Below are 12,923 nucleotides of genomic sequence, written 5' to 3'. Positions count from 1 at the left end.
GTTGCCTACATGAGGATTGAGGATGGATGCTAGACATCACCTTTACTGCATGTTTCTGTACAATGAATTCCTTGCCTAAGTTTGAAATTGCCTCAGAAAATTATTTTCTATGACATTAAAAGAAATGGATGAAGTAAGCCAACTTTCTTATGATATCATTATCAAAAGCAGTTATTACAATATGAGCAAATGTTTCTGAACTGGACCATTTGAGAAAATCTATCACAACTGATTTCCAATTACACTTCTGATCAGTATCTACAACCCATAATTTTGAACATTTTGAACATTCATGCACTCTCCTCCATGCTCTGTTGTTATTAATCATGCTATATTCTACCTTGAACAGAACTGAATTAACTTTTTGTTTTTTAAGTTGGTGGACAATTTGCTAGAATCCAGTCAACAATTTTTCTGAATATTTATTTTTCCTTCTGCTGCTGCACCTCTGCTGGGTTTTATTATTATGCTTGCATAATCAGCAAAGATAACTATTTGTACATTACCAATATAAAATGGGAGGTTATTTACTTATAGTAAGAAGATCAACTGGATCAATATTGAACCCAGTACAACATCAATACTAATTTGTCCCCATTCAGAAAAAGATTCACCATTAAACCTGCTTAAAATATTCATGAAGATCGTATCAAGTACATTTAATGACATATTCCGTGTACCCTCTATATTCACCAAAATATGACAAAGAAACTGACTCTACAGAAAATATAGCCTATTGATACAGTTTCGTTACCCCTTACAGGAAATTTATGTACTCTGAACCCCATCTTGTAGCACACATTAAACAATCGCCATAAACAACCACTGTTTTAATTTAACAATAAACTTCTACAAATTTGTACATGTGTAACTTTACACAACTTCCAGGCTCTTGTTCTTTTTGTAGAAAAGTACATACATTCACACAAACAGCTGCACAGACGCCCAAATGTGCAATCCCAGTCATGCTGTGGCCACAAGAGTGCATGTTTGGGTGTCTGTATGGGTATACTTTTTCTAGAAAAAGAGCAAGAACATGACAGCTAATGCAAATGCCATTTCCTTTTATGTGTGTCTGTGTTCCATGCATCAGTCCACCATAAGTGAGCTGTTGCTTTTACCTTATTTTACATGTGTGCTCTTTTCTATAAATGAGGGTGGACAGATTAGCCTGACAAATTTCTGTGAAAATCGGAAGTGTTGTTAAGTGGCATAACTGTTGTCACATATGATGCTTTTATGTATTATTTCGTACTTTCAAACAGATGAAAACTAAAAGAGCTGTTGTATGTTGGCAGCTATTTTAAGTTGTAACAAATAAAGTACTGTTGATCTGTAATGCCCTGGATATGTGACTGTGCTACACTATCTTCTATAAGTTTGGAAATACCAAGTGATTATGGGCAATTGAAAGGAAATACTTTATAAAATTGCATTTTATAATGTCATCTAACTGTTTATTAAGCTCAGACAATACATAGGTTACTGCAACTATTAAATTTTAGATTCCTCAGAATACCCACCGTTTGCTTTAATCTCTGCCTTGCATACTGTCAGCATGTGATGGGTCAATTTTAGCCTTCATTCTTGCTGTAGGACCTCTCACACGCATATCCCACTCATGAGTCCCCATTTTTTGAGTCTCATCTACTTTCACCAAATCTCTGACTTCATTCCTTCCAAATGATCCCCATATCACCACAGAACCCCCACCATGCTTCAGAGTTGGAATTACACACTGAGGATTCAGGCATTTAAGGGGTAAACAGTACAAAAATTGGTGCCATTTACTTCCAAATAGTTTGAACTTGCATTCACCAGTGAATGAGACTCTTTCCCAATCCCCTGCTGGTGGTATCATAGCCCATTGACGCCTCTTCTTATTGTTAACAGGGCACAACAATGGTTTCCTTGCTGCTACATAACCATGGCGGTTATTTTCTGCCAGGCGCCATCTCACTGTTGACTTGTTGCCTGATGTATCCCTAGTAATGTATAGTTCACCAGCCAATTCACAGACTGTTCTGAATCTATTATACTACTGGCCATTAAAATCGCTACACAAAGAAAAAATGCAGATGATAAACAGGTATTCATTGGACAAATATATTATAGTAGAATTGACATGTGATTACATTTTCACGCAATTTGGGTGCATAGATCTTGAGAAATCAGTACCCGGAACAACCACCTCCGGCCGTAATAATGGCCTTGATACTCCTGGGCAAACAGAGCTTGGATGGTGTGTACAGGTACAGCTGCCCATGCAGCTTCAACATGATACCACAGTTCAGCAAGAGTAGCGACTGGCGTATTGTGACGAGCCAGTTGCTAGGCCACCATTGACCAGACGTTTTCAATTGGTGAGAGATCTGGAGAAAGTGCTGGCCAGGGCAGCAGTCGAACATTTTCTGTATCCAGAAAGGCCCGTATAAGGCCTGCGACATGCGGTCGTACATTATCCTGCTGAAATGTAGGGTTTTGTAGGGATAAAATGAAGAGTAGCGCCACGGGTCGTAACACATCTGAAATGTAACGTCTACTGTTCAAATCGTCGTCAATGCAAACAAGAGATGACTGAGACGTGTAACCAATGGCACCCCATACCATCACGCCGGGCAATACACCAGTATGGTGATAACGAATACACGCTTCCAATGTGCGTTAACCGCGATGTAGTCAAACACGGATGCAACCATCATGATGCTGTAAACAGAACCTGGATTCATCTGAAAAAATGACGTTTTGCCATTTGTGCACCCAGGTTCATCGTTGAGTGCACCATCACAGGTGCTCCTGTCTGTGATGCAGTGTCAATGGTAACCGCAGCCATGGTCTCCAAGCTGATAGTCCATGCTGCTGTAAACGTCGTTGAACTGTTTGTGCAAATGGTTGATGTCTTGCAAACATCCCCATCTGTTGACTCAGGGATCAAGACGTGGCTGCACGATCTGTTACAGCCATGTGGATAAGATGCCTGTCAGTTCGACTGCTAGTGATACGAGGCCATTTGGATCCAGCGCGGCGTTCCTTATTACCCTCCTGAACCCACCGATTCCATATTCTGCTAATAGTCATTGGATCTCGACCAACGCGAGCAGCAATGTCGCGATACGATAAACCGCAATCACGATAGGCTACAATCCGACCCTTATCAAAGTCGGAAACGTGATGGTACGCATTTCTCTTCCTTACACGAGGCATCACAACAACGTTTCACCAGGCAACACCTGTCAACTGCTGTTTGTGTATGAGAAATCGGTTGGAAACTTTCCTCATGTCAGCACATTGTAGGTGTCGCCACTGGTGCCAACCTTGTGTGATTGCTCTGAAAAGCTAATCATTTGCATATCACAGCATCTTCTTCCTGTAAGTTAAATTTCGCGTCTGTAGCACGTCATCTTTGTGGTGTAGCAATTTTAATGTCCAGTAGTGTACATTTACTGCTCACAGCCAAATACTTTTTCTGACATTTTGATATTTTTCTGGGTGCTCCTGAGCAAGAACAATCAGCCTATGAGCTTTGATGTTGATGCTGGTGTTCTGTCTTGACAGCTCTGCTGATGGAAATCTTCAATTTCTTTGATACTTGTTGGACACTATTTCCTTCTTGGTGCAAAATTATGATTTTTATTCATGAATCATAAGCAAACTGGAGCTTTGGTGTTATTTCCAATTCATTTCACTGCATGTACTACCTTTGTTAGCGATGTGTTCTGCCTTCATACAAACGGAACTACAACTGAACATGACAGCAATACTAGTATGATGTATATGTACAATAATTATCTGTACAATTCTGTACAGAGCATACTATTCTGTATTGTACCCAATAACTTTCACAGATCATGCCCATATTGCTCTGTTGTAGTACACAGCATGATCGCGACCAAACTTATGGGTGTAGTGTACCTCCTGATGAAGAAATGATTGACGAAATTCATGTTACTGATATAGAAAACTATCATTATGATATTGTGGTTGTTAAAATGGTAGGCACTTCATAAGAACAGATACATAATATCCTGAATTATGTTGCACATATTAAGATGTTGAGTATGCAGTGCATGGTTGTTCATTCCAGACAAAAACGCTCAAAGGAGGAAATTTCAAAATTGTGTGTGTGTCGGTTTTTTTTTTTTTAAGCTTGAGCACAATGCACAGAACTTTTACTGTAGAAGGAACATAAGTCTTACCATTGCACACTACGGAGAAAAATGAAGTAGAAATTGTAGTTTGGTGAAGGTAAAAGTACACCGATAAAAATATAAAACGTTTTGTTGGTGGAAAAAGTCAGGAGATACTCCCCCTTTATCATCATTGATCACACGGAAAAGAACAATGAGTGGCTATTATTGATCATCATATGAGTGTTTGCATTGTGATTTGATGAACATACTACAAGTATATTAGTGAGTAATGTTAGCACTCTTGCATCTGAACGAAGCACCTAAATATACATCGGTCAATGTAAAGGAAAGTGAATAAACCAAGTTTAGCAGTGGCTTTCCGCACAAGCTAGTACACAGACCTTAATCTGATGTGAAATTTTTCTGCTTCTTACACACTGAAAATGTCTTACATTGAAGAAAATAATGATAGATGAAAAGTATTAAGTTGACCACAATGTTATCGTACCTGGGAGTGAGGATCATTCAGTTGGCTTATTTTGAGTTATTATTGTGATATTTCATGAGGACATGCTGAAACCCATGACAGTATATGCACAACTGCCTTGTGATCTTTCACAGTGCGATGCATTTTCATTAGTCACTACTGTATTTGTTTACTGTAATGTCACTGTGTGATACCCGTAACAATCATGCGAGACCAAGTTAAATTATATTGTCATCAGGTAGTACACTTGCACTGTAAACAAGTCTTAACGAGAATTGAGAATTCAATACAACTTTTTTCTCATGGGAAAAAGAGAAAAAAAAAAAAGGGTCACTGCGTAAAAGTCATCAAGCAGAATTTAGATTATGTTGAGAAATAAATCTTTGTTTCAGTAATAAGTTATTTACTACATTTTTACCAAACTTACAATCCACTCTTGTAAGAATTGAAGTATTGTTACAATTTTAACTAATTAGTTTATGGTGCTGAGAATACATACTTAAATTTTCTTTGACTCAAAACAAACAAGAATTTTTACAAGGAATTTCATTTAAAAATACTTGAGAGGAAACTTTCTGTCATACCACTGATATCATGTGCTAGTCTTATTATCTGAGACATAATGCTTCTGCTAGAACAGTGCACTTAAATTTAGTATAAAGCAAAATTATAATGCTTCTAAACGCTGGTCAGTTGATGTTCTGTAACAATCAAGTTATGTGGGAAATGACTATTCTCTTTTAACCAGAAACTAGGACTCACTCCACATTGAATCTCAAATATATTATAAGTAGTATGAGGACAATTTGGCTATTTACATGAATAAAAGTGAGGTAGATCAAAAACATGCCCCAGTCCGCACAATCACCAATATCAATAATATACTGAGAGATTAGTTCAAATAAAAACCTGTCTTCAGTGCTAAATTTGTATACACATTAATTAGCATACAAAGGGTAACTGAAAATTCATGTATTCTGAGCACATCAAGTGATTTCATGGAACATATGAGAAGCTAAATGTAGAGGCAAAATATGCATAATTTTTTTTATTTTCCAGTGGAGGATTTGGCAATAATATTAAAGCATGTATAGGAATAACCATTAGTACAAAAGCTTCCTCACAATTCATCCATAAGCTATAAACAATCAAATGACAGGGCTTTGCAAGAACTCATTTATCCACACCAACGTGGTACACTGTGAGCATAATGGAGGTATGATGATGGATACCGTCCAGGTAACAGCAATCTTCATAATTTGGAACTTGATCTCCTGGAGATAGATTCTTTTCTCCCATTGTTCGTAACTGGACACCAATTGTGGATTCAGTGTACTCTAGACAGTGAAGAGCACACTAAAAGACATCACTTTAAAAATTGCCAATGAAAACATGCAACTTAGTGATTTTGCTATGAATGATTGCAATTCAACCACTATTCATTGACACAATAGAGACTATATAAAGATCAATGTGCTTGAATAGTTTCCTGAATCACTATTCAATGATATCTAACTCAAAACTGACTTCACCAAGTACAAATCTGTGGTTTATTTCAGTCTGACTAGGAAGACACAGAAAGTTTCATAGCCCAAGCTGATGAATGATTTTCTTAAGAGTGTGTCTTCAATATGCACATTAGCAACAACTGGTCCAATGTTAGACCTAATCCACAGGTAAAGCATACTTAAAAATCAGATTGGGGTTGCTATCGTGAGAAACTGGCTTTTTGGTTCTTTGTGTTTGTCAGATTTTTTTGCGTACAGATTGGTATTATGTACTTCTAACCAATAATTTTTTTGAAATTCTGGAAGACAATCCACTTTTTGTTTGACAGAGCCTCTTGTTTCAACAAGATAATGTACCATAACATTTTGGAAGACATGTCACACTATTTAACAAGGGCTTTCACAGAAATGAATCGATGTCTAATTCCATTGTAGCTCAGTGGCTAAATAGGTGTTAGACAAAACATCTGAAGCTTCTTGTTCAATCTTGTTAGCTCTAGGATTTTATGTGTCACTTACTGCTTCTTTCACCTCTAGCACTGATTTGTGTACATGAAAAGTGTCAAACCGCACCTTGGTTAGAGGTCCACATTTAAACTGTAGGCCTTCATAAAACTGGCTGGGTAAGTAAGTTGGAAGGTTTGAGGAATGAAAGAGAATGCCATTTCCAATGCAACCATGCCTATTAAAGCACTATGGTGTTCAAAACCGTCCTTTGGGTTGATGTTAGTGCCCACTTTAATCTACTTTGAGGTTCAAATGTTAACCTAATCTAAGTCTCTTCAACCCCAACCCCCTCCCCCTCCCACCCTCAACCCCCTCTGTCCCTTCTTTGAGTGTCTTTGACAGAGCAAGCTTTTGGTATTCCAACATCCAAATCCAGAAGAGCTGACAACTTGAGTCCCAGCTGCACTTCCAAAAATGAATACTGCTGTGTTTCAAAGAAGTAAAGGGCATGCCACAGCCAGTGAAAAAGTAAATCTCACAAATGCTAAAATGGACGCAAATATCATAAGACTATGGACAATATATTGTTAGGCACTTCAAGTGTTTGTAATTAATGATTGTACTGTTCTTATGTGTACAATACATTCTATTCAAAGTTTTTTGAAAGATGCTGTAGTTTCTCTATCACCTACTATGAAATCAAGTAAAATCTTACAGCATCTTCAGAGTTCCAATAAATGAAAAAATGAAGTCAAATAGATAAAAACATTCAAGTGGATAGGGGAGAAAAATGTGACAAAACTTTTAGTAATAACATGGAATAGGATCACTGCTAACATCATCAAAATTACTTCATAACACTGACAATTAAAGCTAATCCACCACAAACTCTCAACATACAAAGAACTATGTGCCTACTTAAAAGAGCCATATGTTGTTACATTAAATATTGCCAAATCATCCCCTCTATGAAAATCTTCTATTACAATGAGCTCTTGGCTAATGTCTGATAGAAACACTTTTGCATCCAAATATTCCAAGGAATCTTGAGGTGATCTGAATGCTTGAACTTTTGATCACCCCATATGCAGTGTATTTCAAAAATACTTTTACAAACTTTTAGGACAAGTTCCTCACACAGAAAAAGAAAAAAAGATCTAGTAAACATGGGCTCTACAATGCATACCTTAAGAGCACTTATTCAATAGAAAAGATGTGTTTCACAGTAATGAACGTGAACAAGTGCTCAAAGTTCCTATGGAATGCATTTTAGATACTGCGTTTACTAGGAATTTTTGTTGTTTTGGTGTAAGGAACCTGTCCGTAAAGTTTGTAAAAGTATTATAGAAACACCCTGTCTAATGTAGCACATGCATCATCTACGACATTCCTCTGCAACTTTCTAACAAGATAAATATGATGGATTCAGGTGCACTTTCAACCAATGTTAGCACATACTCTGAAGCAGGCGCGGCTCATGGTTTCTATACTGGGGAAGGCTGCGGCATTTATCGGAGCCAACATAGACCTCGGGTTACGCTACAGATTAGTCTGAAATAAACAACTAAGAATTCAGGGGGAGGGGGGTGGGCAGATCACTCTCTACCCATAATTTTACGCACTGTATCTTCTATAATCAGGTATTAAATATCATTAGAAGCTAACTTCGAGTTAAAATCTTTGGTTAGTGTTTTTATAAGTCATAATTACATTTTCTGACACTTTGCAGCAAATCATATCTATCAGTTTACCCAGTTTACCCCGATTTTTTGATACATTTTCATTATACATCTTTATATTACGGCGGTAAGCACTGTCTAATTCGCACATAATGTCCACTTTCCCTAGCATTGAAAACGCAATGAAGCCATTTAAATGTTTTTCACTGGAATTATGTTTTTTCACCTCTGCGTGAAAATTCTTTAAGTCAGTGATACCAGTTTCAGTCCAGGCACAATCAGTACTATTTGTAAGAAGACAGGTGAAACAGAAAAATGCATTTTTCACTTCACAACCACACAACCACTCAGTTGCATCGTACATTGCTCTATTATGACTGTGTTTGTATCCTTGCCTAGATTTGCACTGTTTCTGTTCTTGATTGATCGTTAGATCAGGTCTGGGTGCACCTAGTTCTTTCACTAAAATCTTGCAAAATACACTCCGAAAAAGAAACTTGGTAATATCACACGGTATCAACAAAAGCAGACAGCCTCAGCAAGCAAGGAAAGGAAAGTAAAGTAACGGGACAAATTTCGCACGCTTTGTCCTCTAATCAATTATAAAACTCTCGCTAGATGGCAGTACCGTTATGTTACCGTAGTCTAGTGCACTCTGGCGGGATATTTACAAACTTATTCTAAATGTGGATATAATAGCCAATGGCAGAAACAAAACAACTATCTAAAACATTATCAAAACAATAATATTAAACGTCGATTAATGACGCATCAAAGCGTAGTAGAGATGTGCAGAGACAGAGATTGGATAGCAAAGTTTCGGCCACTCTACATTCCTTTATTACATAGATAGTGGAACGTGAAAAACGTGTGGTGGTTGGTATGACACCCTTAGGCTGCAAGCTCTGAGCCTTCGGGTCGCCAATAAAGAGCAGTACTATGTAGAAGCCACGCCCCAAACTGCTACTACATGCAGCTTACGGACGTTCCAAGGCGCAGCCTAAACACTACTAACCGTCCGGAAAACATCTATCGATACAAACAGTTCCAAAAACGTTGACCGTCATTATTTTAATCGAAATGGGAAATATGCGAAATTCGTCCTGATAATGTAAATTATAAAACATATATTTTGGGGCAGCTCCGCCTCAGAGCCTTTAATTACGAGCCGCGCCTGCTCTGAAGGTAATAAATATTTCATATACACAAAGTAATTTCTGTATACCAGTTATTATCTGGCTCATAACCAATGACACAATATTTTCTTATAAATTAAGTTCAATTGTTTATTTGAACACAATATTACAATTTATCTTTTGTTTCATGTGTTACAATCTCATCTTATGCATACAGAGCCATTTTAAGTAGTGGATTCAGATTTCAATGAATAGCTCTAATGGGATTTCTCTAAAATAACATAACATTTAATCATTCAGAATATAATACTGGGGAAAAATACAGGATTTTCAATGAAAAGATAATACTGGAAAAAGTTTCTTCAAATCAAAGCTACATCTCAGATTGTCATCAATTATAAATTTTCATTTAATCTTTAGGCAGATTGCCTAAAAGAAATAATTACTCTGATACAACTCAACTCAATAAGTTGTATGAAATAATGAAGCAATTGGACTGAAATTAGGATAGGGAGGCTGCACAAATGAATGCAGTGGAAAGTTATAAACAGTGTACCAGGCTCTTCCATATCAAAATTTTACATTACTTTCACCTAGATTAAAAAAAGAAAAAAAAATCTCTTCAGTCTCAATCACCTCTTTAAGCAAATGTAAGCACCGTTATAAGGTTTTTAATGTCTTGGACTTGCAAAAGGGCATTTCTCCAATGTGTTATATATATTTTCTTAAGAGTCTTATATAAAAGTTTATAATGTCATGTAAAATTCACAAACAGTAGTACAAAACAAAGCCTACATAGGCCTACATTAAGCGTGTAATTGATTATAGAGACTATTCGTTGTAAAAATACCATACTTAATATTTGCAGGTGTTCTCTCTTTCCTGAATTTAGTTTTTATTGATTAAAACTGTTAAATCTGAAATTTTAAAAAATAATTTCAGGTGTAAGGCTTTATGAACTTACTCTACATCTAAATCACAGTGTAGTGTCCTAAATGTGTCTTCTATTAGTTCCTGAAGGCAGCGAATGGCTTGGAAGAATGCAGCCACCAATAGGGAGAGAGAAAGTGACAGCAACTTGCTAGGAACTAACTCTCCATTATCTTCAGTCTCGGAGGAAAGAACTGGATTGTTTTCGGGAATATCACTGCAACGAGATCTTGGAGATGATGAAGAGAATATCACAACTGAGTGCTGTGCACACTCATTGCTGTTTTCAGAGACCTGAAAGTTCTCTTGAGATTCACTGCTCACATGTTCACACACATCATCTTCAGAGAAATGTATATTTTGGTGATTAAATTCTAACACTTCATTCTCTCGTTGGACAGAATCACAATTTGTTTGGCTAGAAGCAATAATCACAACAGAATGCTGACTTCCTGATTCGTCACACCAAACAGTACTGGCATGTGAACCCGAAGAATTGCATCTTGCATGTATCTCTAATCAAGTGATAATACTGTTTCCACCTTGTCGCACAATAACAACACCTTCAGGAACAGCAGCATGTGGAAGAACTGGTGAACACTCACTGTCTACTACGCTAAAGCCTCCACTTTCCACATTCAAATATACCTGGAAAAAAAAGAGAAAAAGTTTCTTATTATCCTCACAGAAAACTGAAGATGATGTATTTTTTATTACTCACCTTTTTAGTGACTAAAAGAAAAATACAGATATAATAACAAGTTATTTCAGTGTACACTATTCATTATGGCCTACAACCATTCTTTTTACTAACAATCAGGGATTCACATATTGTGTGTAGCATATCAGCATAGCCATTTACATAATCCTACTGGTTTTCAAGATTTTCCCAGGTCAAACATGAAACATGTAACAACGTCACCATTATACCCCAGAAGAAACTGGTGGTATTGGGGTGAGGGACGAGGGGGCAGTGGTGGGGGAACATTTCATGAATTTCTTCTTTTCTGCTTCTGTCATCAGTAACTCACGTCTAATACAAGTCTGTGCTTGTTTTCCTCATCAAAAGAAAGCATCCTTAAGATTAATTGGAGTGTTTCGTTGGCCAAGAATTGTGGAGGAAATCAGTTGTGATTCTGTTGGGGGAACCATTTTGGCATTTACCTGAAATGATTTAAGGAAACCATAAATCAGGATCATCAATAGAGGATTTGACCCCACTTATCACAAATGAACACTTGACACCACAAAAAACTGTCACCAGTGAAATTTTAAGTATCCACCATGTTTCACATGAGCCAATCACATTGTGGGGTATATAGATTTGCTAATAAACACACAGAAAACTTGTAAATATAGGTGTAGCAGAAGTAAATATGGATGTAGTAGAAGGATTGACACCTTTTTCACACTTAGCATCAGGACACACCATCTAAAAACATGCAAGAAAACTGCATCGCATCATTCACAGCATTACAGATGTAGTAAAGGCACTTCATTCCATGATGTGGAGATGAGCAGTGAGAAGTATTTAAATGCTGGTAGATGCAGCGTAATGCATTTGTAGTTCAGTGGCATAGTCGCCGGTCAAGTAGACAATGGCCTGGTGACAAGGTTTTGCTCTTATCTGGCTTAGTGCAACTTTTTGTGGTTATTTGGTTAATTTATTTAAGTTTTAACAACCATGAAGTTAATCTAATAAATGGTCCATGGTTCTTATTAAGGTATTTATGACCCTCAAAATGGACAGTGTGTGGCTTGTTTACCACTTAACATCACCTCCAAAGGCCTTCAACTTCAATGACTGTTCACACACTGTGAGGAAGGGACTCTATGAGGTGGGTGATGAATCTCTCATTTTATGGTACCTCCTCCCAGGCAGCTAGTGTGACATTCTAAAGGTCATCACAGGTTTTGGCATAGGGTCAGGCCAGTTTCTTGCATGGGTCATTTCATCTCTGCCCATATGTTTTCAGTAGGGTTTAGGTCTGGTGAAGGAGGAGGCCAATTGAGAACAGAAATTTCAGTCTTTTCCGCAAACCACTCTGTCACCCTTGTGACATGTACAGAAGACTGGTCCTGCTGGCAACAGATTATTTGCTCAGGATGTAGTTGTCACATTAGTGGAACTATAATATCACTCATAATATGGATATTCAGGGCAGCAGCAAGTCAACCATCTGTCCTGTGAAGTATATTAAAAAACTAAAAACCCGCCTCGATTGCGAAAAAAGCACCTAGTGTTAAGTGTTAACCCAGGTTTCGGCATAGATAACTACACCTTCTTCAGAACAACAACAAAACCCACAAGTGCCTAAGAAGACCTTTGTCAATGATTAAAAGAACACCATAGCTATACATTTATAAATGAAAAAGAAAGGAAAACACAAAGAGTACATATGTAGAAATTCAAAACCACTACTTAACTTAATGGTGTACGCTACACCTCACACCGGCCTATGTTCGATAGGCCATGACCCGCCATAAACTGCAGCTACAAGTGGCCGCTCACTTACAAGCCTGAACCGCTATGTATGCACATGCGCATATGAATCCGAGAAAGTTTATCCATGGGTCGGGGCTAAATACCCCATATATTCCCAACC

General features: G+C 37.5%; 1 protein-coding gene across 2 annotated transcripts in view; it reads right to left on the bottom strand.

Annotated features, from left to right (window-relative positions):
- Nucleotides 1-6,947: 6,947 nt before the first annotated feature.
- Nucleotides 6,948-12,923, bottom strand: part of LOC126248283 (DNA damage-regulated autophagy modulator protein 2) — a 93,344-nt gene continuing 87,368 nt past the window's right edge. For both annotated transcript variants that reach the window (XM_049949132.1, XM_049949133.1), the window contains exon 7: nt 6,948-10,965. In XM_049949132.1, the coding sequence (XP_049805089.1) occupies nt 10,837-10,965 (129 nt within the window). In that variant the 3' untranslated portion in view covers nt 6,948-10,836. The remainder of the gene's footprint in view (nt 10,966-12,923) is intronic.

Source organism: Schistocerca nitens, chromosome 3 (assembly GCF_023898315.1).
Source record: "Schistocerca nitens isolate TAMUIC-IGC-003100 chromosome 3, iqSchNite1.1, whole genome shotgun sequence".
Classification (NCBI taxonomy): domain Eukaryota; kingdom Metazoa; phylum Arthropoda; class Insecta; order Orthoptera; family Acrididae; genus Schistocerca; species Schistocerca nitens.
The sequence above is the reverse complement of the archived record's forward strand: the minus strand, read 5'-3'. Positions and strand labels throughout refer to the sequence as shown.